General features: G+C 42.0%; 1 protein-coding gene across 4 annotated transcripts in view; it reads left to right on the top strand.

The window, feature by feature from the left end:
- AMOT (angiomotin) overlaps nucleotides 1–13,177 on the top strand; it is a 67,147-nt gene extending 53,970 nt beyond the window's left edge. For all 4 annotated transcript variants that reach the window (XM_050776759.1, XM_050776761.1, XM_050776760.1 and 1 more), the window contains 4 exons: nucleotides 5,113–5,235; nucleotides 6,899–7,131; nucleotides 8,263–9,015; nucleotides 9,344–13,177. In XM_050776759.1, coding sequence (XP_050632716.1) covers nucleotides 5,113–5,235; nucleotides 6,899–7,131; nucleotides 8,263–9,015; nucleotides 9,344–9,441 — 1,207 coding nt within the window. In that variant the 3' untranslated portion in view covers nucleotides 9,442–13,177. The remainder of the gene's footprint in view (nucleotides 1–5,112; nucleotides 5,236–6,898; nucleotides 7,132–8,262; nucleotides 9,016–9,343) is intronic.
- Nucleotides 13,178–16,766: the final 3,589 nt, after the last annotated feature.

Here is a 16,766-nt window from a genome sequence, read left to right as displayed (position 1 = left end):
GGTTTCTGTGTATTCTACCAGGATCTCAAGCTTAATATATTCCAAACCTAATGGCTCATTGGTAAATGACAGATTTCACAATTAGGGCATCTTGCTTTGGTGGTATCAACGATAGTTGGAGAAAACAATTTTTTTTTTCAGTTGTGATATTGGTTACATATTAAAAAATCACCTGTTGTAAGTGTACGGTTTGATGAATGTTGGTAATTGTATACAACAGTGTAACCACCACTACAATTAACATAGAGGACCTGTTGTAAAGTGTTCTTGTGCCCTTGAATTTGATCGCCTCCTCCTATGCCTGACCCCAGGCAATGACTAATCTGTTATTTTGTCACAAAATTATACTTTTCTTTTCTAGAATGTCATATAAAAGGAATCATATTGCATTTACTCTTCTTGTTTGACATATTGCACTCAACACAATGATTTTGAGACCCATCCAAGTTGATGCTGAATAGCGTTCCATGGTATGGATGTATCACAGTTTATGTATGCATATTTAGATATATGCATATTTGGATTGTTTCCAGTTTTTGACCATTGTGAATAATAAAATATAATATAAGAATAGGCAAGTGTCTTTTCTCAGGTGATAAGTCATATTAGGTGGTCTATTTATATCCCTTCCAACACTTAGATATTGGTTTTTAGCCTTAAAGAGTCCAGGAGGAGGCATTTTGATGCATATGGAAAGTGCTGGCGTTGTCCTTTATCCTGAGATCCATCTTAAACATCAGATACAGCAACTCTGTGAGATTGGTCAGTTGTATGTTTAGGTGAATTTTACTTGATGAAAGGTTAAGAGGGCCGAGAGATAAAGATAGATAGATAGATAGATAGATAGATAGTAAATTAAGATATTTTGGCATATCTAAAATGAGTATTTGTTACTTAAAATATTTGTTTTGTTGAAAGTGATAACAGGACATTTATTTCTTTCATTTTAGTTAGATAATTTGCCCAAGATCACACACAGCTACTAAATGACAGAAGAACTAGGATTTAAATCTATATTTTTGTCACCTTAGCTGCTATAACTCTGCTGCTTCTTAGAAATGGTGTAGCTCAAAGATGGTAATAATAGGGATTATTAGCTGTTCAGTAAGATACTAATTGAAGCTAATTGTTTAGTTACCTGGAAATATTATAAATAATCACAATAATATGGCCTGAATTAAGGCTCCATATTATTTTGTCCCTAGGGAGTCCTCTCTAGATGTTTAATATAGATGAGGGGAAATTCCTACTGAGTAGGAGTCCCTGTTCATTTGCAGAAGAACCGATTTGGCAATGCAGATTTTTAGTTTCAGCTCATAAACAATGAATTTATTCCTGAAGAGCAGCAAAAGGATGACAAGATAATGCACCCAATCAACCATGTAATTTTTATCAGCTTGCATTTACTGAATTAGGTTACTGCCTTTCTCAGAATGTGTAATGTTTCATGTTTATTTTGAGCAAAAGTAAATTCTGGAAAGAAGGAAGTAAAGAAGGGGGAAGCAGAAGGTAGAAGCTGTTCACACACATAATGCATGTCTACCTATTCCCTCTTTGTAGGCATTTCTCAATTTCCTTCCTCTGCTTTCTTCTCATTCTACCTTCTGTCTTAGTTATATCTTCTGCTCTAGCTTCTCAGTAATAATAGCAATGATAATAGCTGTAATAGTAACTCTGATATCTCTAAAATTAAAGTTAGAATTTTGACCAACTTGTTAGATATTGGCATATGGCAATTCTTAAGTCACTTTCACTCCAGTGTACCTAAAATCAAAACCCATTGCAGTGCTTTCCAAAAGAGCCATTCCTCAGTTTCCTTTCACAGCAAACAGTATTTCATTTTTTCTAGGCATTTGAGTTCAAAATAACAAAGTTGTCATTCATTCTTCCATCTCCCTAACTCCCACATTGATATTGTCTCCAAATTGTATCAGTTCTACTTCCTACAGCCTGTTTCCATTTCTCTTGCCACTTCCCTGGTGCATAGTTTCATGATCTGTTGCTGGGATTATTACAATCACCTTGCTGACTGGTCTGCCTGATTCCAGGGTTTCACTTCTCTTATCTCTCTGTCACATTTCTAAGAGAGATAAGGCCATCTTCCTAAGGCATGGCTTAGATCATTTTATTCCCTTGGAAAGCTCTAATAATTTTCACTGCCTTTTGGAATAAAGTCCAAACTCACTTCTGTACTAGTTAATTATTTACTTTTTTTGTCTTCCCTTGTAAGTTTCCTACAGTTACGGACTAGTCTTATCTATGCCTCTCCCCTCTCCAGCCTCCCAGGAACTTCAAACACAGTGCTCCACTCGTGTAGAGTTCACACATTAAATAAACAAAAGGATGATGCTGATAGGAAAAGATAGGCTTGAAGTTTGAAAGGCCACTAGGTGTTTTAATTAGGAGGTTATTGGTGACATGCTAGAAAGCAGTTTGAGCAATGTGATGGGATAACTTTGTTGGAGAAAAGAAGTAGAAAGAAGATGACAAACTATTTACTTAAGAATTTCAGGTGGAGGATGTCAAAATCAAGAATATGCAGCTTGGGGTTTGCAGGTTTTATTTTCAGATTGTAGCCCAGCATCTCTCTCCTGGTGTTCTTAGAGAACGTCTTGGAGTGTTGGAAGGTAGCAGGTCAAGTTGCTCATTCAAATATTGTGCTTGCTTGCTTTTGCCTAAGCCATTAGCCTAGTAGCCCTAGTCTTCTAGAAGGAAGATTGATGCTGAGGGCTGCCCTGGCAGCCCTGTCGGAATTCACTAAGTGCCCCACATTTTCAGGCTCCATTCCTGAGGAGTTCACAGTGTCCATATCAATTAGCTGGCAGGGCTCTGAGTCCCCAAAATGGTCTTTTATGCGATGAAAGTGGCAGCAGGCCAGCACTAGTTCCCCCAGTGACAAACCGTATGCTCAATTCCCCAGTGTCCGTAGACACCATGCACTTTTCAACAGTCCTGGCTCTAAAGCCCCAACCTTCACATTGGAATTCTGCAGTACAGGAATTGCTTCCAGGATTTTACCAAGAGCTGGAATTCTTTCAAGTCAGAATCTCTTGTAATCTCTGTATGTTAGTCTCCTTCCATCTATCCATCTATGTGATTCATTCTCTCTCTCTCTCTGTCTCTCGCTCTCGCTCTCACTCTCGCTCTCCTCCACCTCTCTCTTTCCCTCCTTCTCTCTTCCTTTTAGAGACAGTGGTCTTGCTGTGTCACCCAAGCTGGAATGCAGTGGCACAGTCGTAACTGACTGCAGCCTTGAACTCTTGGGCTTAAGCAATCCTTTTGCCTCAGCCTCCTGAGTTATGTGGTTCTCTCTTAATAATAGCTTTGTTGAGTGTTTTTACCATGACCGACACTGTCTTACTGCATAATTTTATCCTCTATGAGATGAAGTTATAAATATTGTTCCCACTTGGCATATGAAGCGGCTTGCTTAGAGCAGGTAACTTGACTTTCAGAGGTCATAAAGCTTGTTAGGGGCAGAGAATACTTGGAGAAGTTGGGACCTGCTGAGTTGTCTGTATTCAGAGCCTGTGCTGTCAAGCACTATGCAAATGCTGCTTCCTCTTGGGTACCCAGTAGGACTACAAGCCAGTGAATTGCACTAGAGAAAGTATAGAATGCTGAGATGGTAAAATACTTTGAGTTTAGCAAATGATGAAAGCCATTGTATTCTTTCCCCTTCTTGCTCTCCAATTCTTTCATCATTCCATACATGGTTTCAACCTTGCATATAAGGTACACGTATATTTTGGGGAACAGTAATTTTATAGAGGCTCACCCAGATCCCCAACCTTAATAGCAACTTTCTGCCTCTTTCTCTTGCCACTTCATCCTCATCGGCACTGGACATAATCTTGAAGCTAAGAGAACATAGTTAGCTGCCAACAGAAAACATGCCTGGAGTTCTCCTGCAGATCCCCATTCTCTTAGGAAGTATAATGAAGCAGTGCCAGTTCATTGTTTTCTCGGTCTATTGTCTGATTTCCTTTAAGACCAATATAATTGCATCAGTATTCTCCCTAATCCTAATACCGCTCCCCCAGCCCCCCACCACACACACACACACATGCACGCCTTTTTTCCTTATTAATTGGTCTTTGAGTTAATGGCCTGAGACACTTTCAGATGGAACATCATGGTCCTTTATGCAGTTAGAACTCTGGCAAGAGAACAGTCACTTTGTTGGGATAGACCCATTGATTTGGTGCTAGAATGTTTCAGATGTAGATTAGCTAGGAATCGAGTGGGACTGGCTCAAAGGCTCTATTTATTAGCTCACATGCCCCACCTGATCTTAGCTGATGTGTCTATTGTTTGCTTCTAGTACTCAGGTGTATTTACCAATGTTCATCTGTAGCAATAAGTTACTTAGTATACCCTCTGACTTTCTTGAAAGTCTGACCTTTCTCCCTTTATGACTTCCATAAGAATAAAATGGAAATAATATATACTTATTCCTTTTTTTTTTTTTTTTTTTTGAGACAGAGTCTCCCTCTGTTGCCTAGGCTAGAGTGTAGTGGCTCGATCTCAGCTCACGACAACCTCCGCCTCCTGGGTTCAAGTGATTCTCCTGCCTCAACCTCCCAGATAGCGGGGATTACAGGCGTGCACCACCATGCCCGGCTAATTTTTGTATTTTTAGTAGAGACAGGGTTTCTCCATGTTGGCCCGGCTGGTCTCAAACTCCTGACCTCAGGTGATCCACCCGCCTCAGCCTTCCAAAGTGTTGGGGTTACAGGCATGAGCCACCATGCCTGGCCCAATATATACATATTCCTATTGCTTGGCCATGATCTAAAAACTTGAAGGGGCTCTCTGCCAGAACTGAACATGGGATGATACCTGTTCAGTTCTGAAGGCAAGCCTGTGCCTATCTCATCCCTCACTGACTTTTGCAGCCACTTCTATACTAACAACGTTGTCTTCTATCCTGAACGCTGAACTGTCCTGTTTTGGAGGTTCTTACGGGTTAGTTCCCCAGAAACCATCTGTTCCAAATGAGCTTGATTTCAGCGTAGGACTTTCCAGAAAAGCCTTTCTTGACTTAGAAGAAAGATAACATTCATTGATTTTGCTATGCTCCCATCTCATCACTTCCATTTTCCTCCCCAGGGACACAACAGTCATCAGTCACTCTCCTAACACCAGCTATGACACAGCTCTAGAAGCTCGCATCCAGAAAGAAGAGGAAGAAATCTTGATGGCCAATAAGCGTTGCCTTGACATGGAGGGCAGGTAAAATGTTGTTCTGGACGCTGAGGAATCTGAGACGTTGATATAGAGACCAGATAGGATCTTTATTCACAACTAGGAAATCTGATCATGCAGTCTCCCCACTCCACCATCACCCCTGCCAGCCTATCACTTAAAGGTGTGAGATGCAATGACTTTTACCTTGATACTCTCCACTAAACATGGAATTCCAGGTAGGGTTTCTGTCCCTTTGGCCTTCCTAATTGCTTTTCCTCTGCCCTCTGCCTGAGCTTAAATTGTTGGCATTTGCACTCTGGGGTATTCTTTCTAGCACTGCACTGCAACCCTGTGGTACAGCAGATTGCTTAATAAAAGAGTAAAACAATATCTGCTTGGCCGGGCACAATGACTCACGCCTGTAATCCCAGCACTTTGGAAGGCCAAGGCGGGCAGATCACCTGAGGTCAGGAGTTCAAGACCAGCCTGGCCAATATGGTGAAACCCCATCTCTACTAAAAATACGAAAATTAGCCAGGTGCGGTGGTGGGCACCTGTAGTCCCAGCTACTCAGGAGGATGAGGCAGGAGAATCGCTTGAGCCTGGAAGGCAGAGGTTGCGATGAGTCAAGATTGTGCCATTGCACTCTAGCCTGAGCAACAGAGCGAGACTCCATCTCAACAACAACAACAAAAGAACATCTACTCAAAGTGGGAGGTAGGATACCTGATTCCTTTTATAAACATATGATCATTGACTTATTACCTGAAGGTTGTCACTCATTCATAGAAGATCTCATCTTACTGAGTAAATTGTTTCCATTGACTGAGATTCTTCACTACAGCACCCAGTACATCAGTTCATTCTCTCATATTCAGCCCTTTTTTTTTCACTGGTACTTTATTGTGACTTACTAAGGTTTAAGCAACGGCTCCTGATGCTCTGCTGTATCCATTCGGGTGTGCAGAAAAACATGTTGTTGTTTTTTTCTCACACTATTGCCTTTATGAATGAAAAGTCATCTTTTATATATATTATATATTTTTTTTATTATTATACTTGAAGAAAAACATGTTTTAAAAACTGTAGCACACCATCCCTTGTCTTCCAACTCAGAACTAACTAGATCAACATTTAGTCAAGAAGATGATGGGAACTCTATGTAGTCATGTAGTCAATTAGACCAAAATGTAGAGGTAGCAAGAACATCTTTTTTTTTTTTTTTTTTTAAAGGGCATAGTGCTTTATTTATATTCATTCAGCAAAATCTAGTTTTCTGTTTATAATGAAGAACAGCATAATTTGATTTACATTTTGGAGGACTTGTGAAATGAATTTGATACCTTTCCAGGTTTATCTTTTTTTTTTTTTTTTTTTTTTTTTCGAGATGGAGTCAGTCTTGCTCTGTCACCCAGGCTGGAGTGCAGTGGCACTATCTTGGCTCACTGCAACCTCTGCCTCCCAAGTTAAAGTGATTCTCCTGCCTCAGCCTCCTGAGTAGCTGGGACTACAGGTGCCCGCCACCATGCCCAGCTAAATTTTGTATTTTTAGTACAGACAGGGTTTCACCATGTTGGTCAGGCTGGTCTTGAACTCCTGACTTTGTGATCCACCCGCCTTGGCCTCCCAAAGTGCTAGGATTACAGGTATGAGCTACCGCGCCTGGCCGCAACAAGGTCTTTATATGTTCTTTGTCTTTGGTTCCTAGGATTAAGACCCTACATGCCCAGATTATTGAGAAGGATGCCATGATCAAAGTACTCCAACAGCGTTCCCGGAAGGAGCCGAGCAAGACAGAGCAGCTGTCGTGCATGCGGCCAGCGAAGTCTCTGATGTCCATTTCCAATGCTGGATCAGGCTTGCTCTCCCACTCATCCACCCTGACTGGCACCCCCATCATGGAAGAAAAGCGAGATGACAAGAGCTGGAAGGGGAGCCTAGGTAATGACAGTAAATAAGGAAGATTATAGTCATGTGTTCAAAGAGAGCCATGAGACAAGCACCCATGCTTAAGGAAAAGGGATGATGGTCCAGGTTCTGGAGAGGAAGGTGTACCAGGGTTTTGGGTTCATATTCCTCCTGAGACCCTAGTTCCACATTCTGGAGCTCCTCCACACTTTGAAGTCTCCTGGTGAGAATACTGATTGAGGCCAAAGCCTAGAGGACAAGAATCTTGAGTTTCATTTGGGTGTGAAGGAAGGTAACTCTAATTTCCTCTAAAATATTCTCACATTTGACCTTTGCCATGTGGCACCTTTATCTTTCTCCAGAACCCATGTGGCCTTTTTGTCATTCAGAATTTCAAAATTCCAGCATTTCTGTGTTCCTTCCTCCTCTATAATAGGAGAACCCAGAGTTTTAGTTACGCTAAATCGTTTGGGTAGCAGGTTTTGTTCCCACAGTGTTCTGAGATGAGAACAGAATGTACTTTTTCATTCCATTCCTGTCCATTCCCTCCCCTCTAATCAAAACCCCAGACATATTGTGGATACCATGGGCACATTTTTAGAGCCTGAGGAAGGAAGCTTATATGTATTTTTATTTTAACCCTTTTTGTTGCTTTTAATTCCTTTCTTGGTCCTCTGATACTTATAATATCTTTTGGTTAGAATAAGCATTTTGGAGACTATGGTCATGGTGAGAACCTTAGATCACACAATTATTACCACACTTAATCTGTGTCAATAGACTTATTCTCCAAATCCTTTCTTGCTCCCTGGTAATGTGTGGTAATGGTTTATAAGTGGAGCCGAGTAGGAGCATTCTGACAACTTGGTGGAACCCAATCACCATTGGAAAAATAAATCAAAACAGATACCCAGGTCACTTACAGGCTTAATATGTTGTGCCAGGTGATGGATGAGGACCAGAGGGATCTTCGAAGTCTGTAAGAAACTTTTAGCCATGGTTGGAGGAGCCTCACACACTGATTTCTGGGTTCCCTGGAGGCAAAAATAAATAATTTAGACACATTCAAATTTCTTCTGAAATTTGAATGGGAGAACAGGTAATTAGATGTCTGGATTTGAATCACCTATTTTTTTCTAATGTCCGTTCCCCTTTCATTTGTAGGCATTCTCTTGGGTGGAGACTACCGTGCTGAATATGTCCCTTCCACACCCTCGCCTGTGCCCCCCTCGACTCCCCTGCCCTCGGCTCACTCCAAGACAGGCAGCCGAGACTGCAGTACCCAAACTGAACGTGGGACGGAATCGAACAAAACTGCAACTGTTGCTCCCATCTCTGTTGCTGCTCCAGTTGCTGCTGCCGCCACTGCTGCCGCCATCACCGCCACTGCTGCCACTATCACCACCACCATGGTAGCTGCTACTCCAGTTGCTGTTGCTGCTGCTCCAGCTGCTGCTGCTGCTGTTGCTGCTGCCCCGTCTCCAGCCACCGCTGCTGCTATTGCTGCTGCTGTTTCTCCAGCTGCTGCTGGTCAGATTCCAGCTGCTGCCTCTGTTGCCTCAGCTGCTGCCGTTGCTCCTCCTCCTCCTCCTCCTCCTCCTCCTCCTCCTGCTGCTGCTGCTGCTGCTGCTGCTGCTGCTGCTGCTGCTGCTGCTGCTGCTGCTGTTCAGGTTGCTCCAGCTGCTCCGGCTCCGGTTCCAGCTCCGGCTCTGGTTCCAGTTCCGGCTTCAGCAGCGGCTCAGGCTTCTGCTCCTGCTCAGACTCAGGCACCAACTTCAGCTACGGCTGCAGCTCCAACTCCAGCTCCAACTCCAACTCCAGCTGTGGCTCAGGCTGAGGTTCCTGCAAGTCCAGCTACCGGTCCTGGACCACATCGTTTGTCTATACCAAGTTTGACCTGCAATCCAGACAAAGCAGGTAATTATTCCCTTTAGCAGGTAACTTTTGGTTTAGTTCTGCTCTCAAATACAGATTTATTTCTTGTTGCCTGATGTCTGGGCAGAGTTATCCTTTGGACTGAATTTTTCATGTTCTAAGGGAGAGAGAAGAGAGTCTGTAAATGACTTCTCATCCACCAAGATGGGAACAGGCATGAGTGGAGGCCATTATCTTAGCAGAAGTAAATGAGGGAGGTGACAAGTCTCACTTTGCCATTGGCTTCATGAGGGCTCTGATGGTGTCTAGTTCTAGAAATACAGGTTTTTTCTTCATCCCTAAGTGTTTTCTAACCCTTATTTCCATTTAGATGGGCCTGTGTTCCACTCCAATACTCTGGAAAGAAAAACTCCCATTCAGATCCTGGGACAAGAGCCTGATGCAGAGATGGTGGAATATCTCATCTAAACGGCCAAATCAAGAGCTGCAGATTCTCAGCAAAAATGCTTTTAATCATTTCCCCCTTTTATTGGTTCTTGTTTTGGGGGTGAGGACAAGGGTTGGGGGGAGGGGATGTTTTTTAACAGGACTTTTTGTTGGAACAATGTACTACTTGAGTAATACCATGTGAACCACCAGTCTATTCTGGTATGCTTAGGGAGTACCTCTAAAGACAGATTAATCAGAATGTGCTCTAAAGCTTATTGTTTGAATTTATACAAATACTGGGACTGTTAACGGGTGGGCATACATCAGTGTTTTCAATGTGCTTAAATTTGTTTAAAATTTCCATATTCTAGATCATTTTTAATTGAAGAGCACAGTATGTGTGGAAGACAGTGTGTAACACGTAGTTTGGAAGTGGGAAGCTGGAGAGAATTGAGTGTGTGCTGTCTTGTATAGTTACTATCCTGTGCAGCAGCCGGAGAAAGCTCTCACCTCAGGCTTATAAAAGGGAATAGTTTCAGGAGCTATGTAAGCTGGAAAAAAGGTAGGGAGTTTTGGGGTGCAGAAGGGTGCTGGAGCTAATTTTTTCTTCCAATTTCCCAGCTACCCTGCCCCAGGGAATTGTGTTTGTCTTCATTTCAGTGGTGCTTTGGAAACGGATTCTTTTGGTTCCCTCCTGGAGGTTCATACATTCATATATATGCTCTGGAATAATTTATGCATTTGGATAATTAATATATTGCTTTCAGATGCTGGGAGAGTACATTAACTGAGTGATGCACAACTTCCTCTCTCTTAGGGAGTTAGACCATCAGAGGCCTTGATGGAGACTTGCGTGAGGTGCTATATGCAGACTTTCATGGTCTGTGTGTAGCCATGAACATAGCTTGCTTGCATTTATTAAGACCAATCAGCTTAGTGTTTATTTCTTCTACAGCACAGATTCACTGGCTGGGGCTCCAGTCTCAAATTGCCAATCATTTGCAAAGTGAGGAAGGATCTTTGTTGACAGGTTGAATGCTTTGAATTTCTGGTGACTACTTTGAAATAACTTGTTTTGTGTGTCAAATTCTAAGCATATGTCTTAAAAGGCATTTTTGACTATCATCTCCAAGGGAATAACATGAGAAACCCAAAGTACTATGCTGCAGTCGGGGGAGAGGTGGATTGCAGCAGTATCCTCAACTACCTCTTCTCACTGTCAGTGACTCCATCTTGGAATACCTTTGGGAAGCAGCGGGAAATGTGCATGTGGGTAGAGATCAAAGGAGGCAATGGTTCCAAGCCTTGCCATAGGGCTGCCTCCAAGAACACAGAAGGATGCCAGTTGCCACAGGTCCCTGCCCTGTGTCACCTGTCTGCCCTTCATTAAGGTGACAAATCTGCAGATAGCATCATTAAGATCAGTTTTAAGGGGTATAGGGAGGGTGAGGGAAGGTGGGGGGGTGTTAGGTAAGGGTGGGGGGGGTAGAGGTTTTGGGATGTCTTAGTTAGAAACCAGATTAATAGAAGAGTAGGCCTGTTATATTACATCATGAGCCATAGCGGTGGGAGAGAACTTTAGCAATAGAGCCCTACCCCCTCATTTTAGTGATGAGGAATCTGAGAACTGGAGAGGTTCAGTGACTTTTTAAAAGTCACACAACACAGCTAACCATTATGCCAATCACCATGCTTATTTTGGGAAGCTCTTATCTTTTTTTAATTCCATTTTACGAAAAGACATCTTCATGGTCCAGGGAATATGTATCTTGTAAAATGTCCCTGGCTGGAGTAGCTTGTCCAGTCTTGACAAACTACTGAATTTCTGTCTTGCCTCTCCTTCAGTGCCTTTTAAAAGGTTTTCCCTTTTCTGATCTGCATTACAACATCGAGTCACATAAATGTCCCCCCTAAGAAACCAATCCCACTTCTTACTAGGAGATTGGGTATCTTAGATAATCTTTTGGGGTTCCTCTGTGAGTATAGGAATGATATCTTTCCTAATTATCTTCCAAAGGAATTATTCTGTGTGTGTGCGTGTGTGTGTGTGTGTGTGTGTGTGTGTGTGTGTGTGTGTAGAGAAAGAGAGAGACATAAAGGAAGGGTGATGTGATTTTCAGCTAGTCCTTTCACATTTTCAATAATGAGGTAATCATGTTACATACACATTAGTCCTCAGTTATAAAGTGAATCTCAGATAGAAATTAAAAATGCAGTTGTGTTAAGACTCTTTCATACTACCCTTTAGTCGTAAGGAGAAAAATAACCTCAAATAGTAGAAGCAGCAAGTAGCAAACTTCAGGAGAGCTACTTTCTATCCAAATAAATAATTTAAAAACACTTTTCACCTACTCCTTTCATGGTTATAACACATTGGCAGACTTTTTGCTGGCTCTGGGAACCATGATTTTAATCACATTCTGCAAGGTGACAAATGTCATACATTCCACATTGTGTGGTAGCCATCTCTTTAGACTCATGTGTTTGGGGGAAAGGAAGAAGTTCTTGGTTAAGTACTATTTTGAACTTTCCGGAACCTATCTGTCCTCTCATACCAGAGACAGTTCCTCTCTGCTCAGTTTCCAATCCCGGATAATTCGCTAAAATAACATTGTACATCTAAGAGAGGAAAGAAGAGTATGTCAGTATATTATGCAGAAGATAGATAGAGCCTTTTCAGAAGATCTCCACTAGTTGTTGATCCAAAAATTCAACTTTATGGGAGAAATCTCAATTAGCCACCTTTTCACAGTTGTGTGGATGTAACATTTGGGGGCTCTTTCTGGACTCCTACCTATCTGTGCATTTTACTGGCACCTCAGGAAAGGAGGGTGACCAGGTTGTCTTAGCTTGTACTGCTTGGTGGTCTCTGAGGACCTTCTAAGTCAGTTGTACCCCAATGTTCCATGTATAGAAAAACTTCATTAGAACAAACTTTACTTGATATGAAACTCCTATTAACAGTCGTTTTTGAAATAAAAGTAGCTTGAGCTTTCTTTTAAAATCATGTATCTTGATTGTTGATTTAATGAAGGATTTCCTTTTAATGCTGCTTTTGAGCTTCAAGGTAATAGGACAGCAGGAACCTAAAATATCTGCCATCATCTGCCATAGGAAAGATACCCAGAGACCCGTCATGTTCTCTTTTTGTTGTTACACTGTTGAGTGGGTATAACAATTGGAAGATGAACAAACTGATTGATTGTGCAAACTACTTTTTATGACAAGCCTAAACCCTGATAATGCGGCAGCTTAAAGTGTATACATATGCACTAACTTTGATCAATTATATTCTCATATCTGTTAGCCACACAATCTCCTATTATCTCAATTGCTTATGCGCATATGGAGTATGTTACTTAAAACGTGCATTCTTACTGAAAATGTTTTCTAAGGAAGATATCAGCTGTGGGCTAATTGCCACCAATTTCAGCCTGCCACGATTCTTGGAAATGTATCTTCCAAGTGCCATCCATCATCAGTAGGACAAGTGTCGGGAGTTTATTTTTTTCCAGTAGCAACGATGGGTTACATGGAGCCATGAAACCTCCTTCTGGCCTCCCTTGTGATTAATGGCATGTGTTTGTAAAATGGATAGCTGGGGTTGGCAGATGGCTAGAGAAGAATCGCCTTTGGTTTAAAATGTATGTGGTCCCCTAATGATTGTGACCCCATTCTGTAATCAACTGAGCTAGTTCCAATAAAGTTAAGCAGGTTTAAATCCACTTTGTGCCTATCTTTTCACTGACAATAAAGTTAGCTATTTTAAAATGCAGTACCGTGTGGAAAATGCTTTGGTGTTTACCCGACAGAGGCTTTATTTGTGCTGTATCAGTGATTACTTTCAATTCAGTATGCAGTGAAATTGCCTTTCAAGGGCAGCGTGCAGCAGAATTTGCATTTGCTTGAAGTATGGAATGTGATTATAGATTATAAAGTATTAAGACAACACCACAGGCCACATGCTCTAATCGGTCTCTTTATATACTCAGGCAGCATATATTAAAAGCTTTGCATCTTTTTATCTCCTGGTTTCTAGGGATAAAATGATGGCCACCCAAAGCAGAGAATTCATCCTTTGGTTAGCATTTTGGAAGGCCCCTTGATATGCCTTTTGTACCCTTGTTCTGATGCCAATTCATCAGTTTTGGTTGAGGGAGCTTGTTATTAAAAACAAATCAAAACCACAAACGAGTTGGCTCTTCACTGAAAATGTTAAGGCTGCCTTTACACAGCCCTTTCTGTGCCTCCTGTTTACCAATGAGTTCCAAACCTGACTGGTGAGGCAAGGATCCCCAAGGACTTTGAAATGACACGTTTTCACAGTGAAATAGACTTGATGGGTGTTGCAAAAGGGATAGGGTAGGGGGTCTAGAATTCATTCAACTGTAAATTTGATTTTTCTTAAAGTTGGACTTGATTCCCTCCATATTTATGATGAGTGCTTTGAAAACCGTATGGATAAAAGCCTTCTCTCCTTTTCAGGACAAAGAAGATAAGGTATTAAGTTCACCAGACCTTCTTACAAAGCTTTGGAAAGCATTCTTCTCAGAAATGTATTGTGCCCATTTCTTAAGGGGCAGTCACTTGTTGGAAGAAAAAGCCAATGTTCCTTCAAAAATGTGTTAGATTGGCCAGGCGCGGTGGCTCACACCTGTAATCCTAGCACTTTGGGAGGCTGAGGCGGGTGGATCATGAAGTCAGGAGTTCGAGACTAGCCTGGCCAAGATGGTGAAACCCCATCTCTACTAAAACTACAAAAATTAGCCAGGTGTGGTGGCGGGCGCCTGTAATCCCAGCTACTTGGGAGACGGAGGCAGGAGAATCGCTTGAACCCAGGCAGCAGAGGTTGTAGTGGGCCGAGATCTTGCCACTGCACTCCAGCCTAGAAGACAGAGTAAGACTGTCTCAAAAAAAAAAAAAAAAAAAAAAAAGTGTTAGATTGCATTGTAGGAGCATTTCTAGATATTATTATCCAGTTATATAACTGATCTGGCATCCGCATGGTACTTCATCTCTCCCTTTCTGTGTGCATTTCCTATTGAGATAAGTGATCTGCACACCCTATATGAGTTACACAGTGGCAGAAAAAAAAAAAAATGTCCTGCTTCCCACCTCCATCTTGTTCTGCAGGAAGGTTTTTATTGGAGAAAAAATGTAAATGGTTTGGTCTTAGATCACTTTTTACATTGACTGGCAACTGCCCTGGTATTTCAGTGAAGAGCCCTGTGTTACAGGACTTAGTTTCCAAGAAGAAAAATGTTCCCCACAGCACCAAAATTTTATAACACATTACAAATGCCCACTCTTTAGATGCACAAACTAACCAAGCCCATGGTATGTATTTTCGTCTCCATGTTTTTTTATTTGCTAGTAACCTCTACCAATGGATTCAGGCACATGTGGGTTGTTGAATAACTACTTACTAGATGGTGCCATTATGTAGATGGCCCTAGGATACAAAATTTAAAAATAGTCCATGATTCTAGTTTATTACAGAAAACCACACACAGACACACATTTATAATTCATTGTGATATATGAAATAGCAAAGATTTGAACAAGAATACAGAACTAATGCAAAGGAGGGAATGATTGTTGGGATGGCACAGGGAGAGGGAAAGGGAGAGGAACTAAACTGAGCTTTGAAGGGTATGTAGATGTTAACTAGGTGAACCAGGGGATGGGGATCAATATTCCATGTGAAGGAATAGCATGTGCAAGGACAATCTCACTTTGTCAGACCTGCAATCAAATGAAGACTCCGTTTCCAAGATCAAAGTCCCTAGAGAACTGCTCTGAATTTTAACAACCTACTAATGGAAACACAAACTCACTCAATCAGGTGGTAGAATGTACTAGTCTAGAAGTCAAGAGAACATAAAGTTTCAGTCCTACATCTGCCACTAAACAGATATTTACTTGTGGGCAAGTTCCTTAACAGTGTCGGAGAAGTTTATCAGTAAAATGGGGATAAACACCTGTCCCTGTGAACCTTGTGGAAAGGGATAGGAGAGGCTAACAAAGAATATGAAAATGCCAGTCAAGGCTGGGCATAGTAGCTCACGCCTATAATCCCAGCACTTTGGGAGGCCCAGGCGGGCAGATCACCTGAGGTAGGGAGTTTGAGACCAGCCTGACCAACATAGAGAAACCCCGTCTCTACTAAAAATACAAAATTAGCTGGGCATGGTGGCGCATGCCTGTAGTCCCAGCTACTCAGGAGGCTGAGGCAGGCAGGAGAATCGCCTGAACCCGGGAGCCAGAGGTTTCCACAAGCCGAGGTCGCACACCATTGCACTCCAGCCTGGGGAATAAGAGCAAAAACCTCGCCTCAAAAAAAAAAAAAAAAAAAAAAAAAAAGATGCCAGTCAAAGCAAAGGGCTGAATCTATAAAGATGAAGTGGTTTCTTTAACTTTTTATTAAGGAAAAATTCAAGCATATGCAAAAACCGAATAGCTAAGGCACCTCCATTTACCCATTTCTAGGCTTCAGCAATTATCAATACATGGCTGATCTTGCTTCATTTATCACCCCTACCCACCCTATGTTATTTTGGAGCATATCCCGGACATCATAGCGTTTCGTCCATAAATATTTCAATATGCATAACGATAAAATTTTTAATAATGAAAAAGTCAAGTGTTACATCTGGAACCAAAATATGTAACACATCAAACACATAGAAAAAAATGACAGCATGTTTGCCACTTACAAAGCTTCTTCATCTGATCCCACAACTTCTGCTTTAAATTGAAACATACGGTCTCAAAAACAGAGGGGTTCCTTCTCTCACAGCCCACATATCAAAGGGCAGGATTGTTTTTTAAAGGCTCCCCAGCATAGGTTCCAAGCTATTATTTCTCCTTCACTCATATAAAAAGCTCTGGCTCCCTTAATGTCCCTGTCATCCAGTTGTTCCTTGTTTACCCTCGTCTACTAAGTTGGTCACTATCCCAAGTGCACTGATGGTTTTGGGCCCTGGATCACAGTTGTCTCTCTACCCCAAACAACCCAGACAGCATCTTGGCCCATCAGCTCCTTGGCCTCTCTACCTTCACTGACCTCCACGTCCATTCCACCTCAGCTCACTGTGCCCATGGCCAACCCAGAGCTGATCATCAATCAGCACTGCTCCACTGTGGATATGTCCGCCAGTACCCTACTCTCTGACCACAGTCTCCCACCCTCTCAGTTTGCCTGCTCTGACTCTATCTACTTTTTCACTCCAACGAGACCTCAAATCCCTCAATGCCTCCATTTCCTCCCAAACTTTTAGCTCTTACCCATCTATTCTTGGCCTCAAACTCGATCACTTGAACCTGCAATCAATTCATACCCTCCAAGAACCTCAACCATTCAT

Source organism: Macaca thibetana, chromosome X (genome assembly GCF_024542745.1).
Source record: "Macaca thibetana thibetana isolate TM-01 chromosome X, ASM2454274v1, whole genome shotgun sequence".
Taxonomy (NCBI): domain Eukaryota; kingdom Metazoa; phylum Chordata; class Mammalia; order Primates; family Cercopithecidae; genus Macaca; species Macaca thibetana.
The sequence above is the reverse complement of the archived record's forward strand: the minus strand, read 5'-3'. Positions and strand labels throughout refer to the sequence as shown.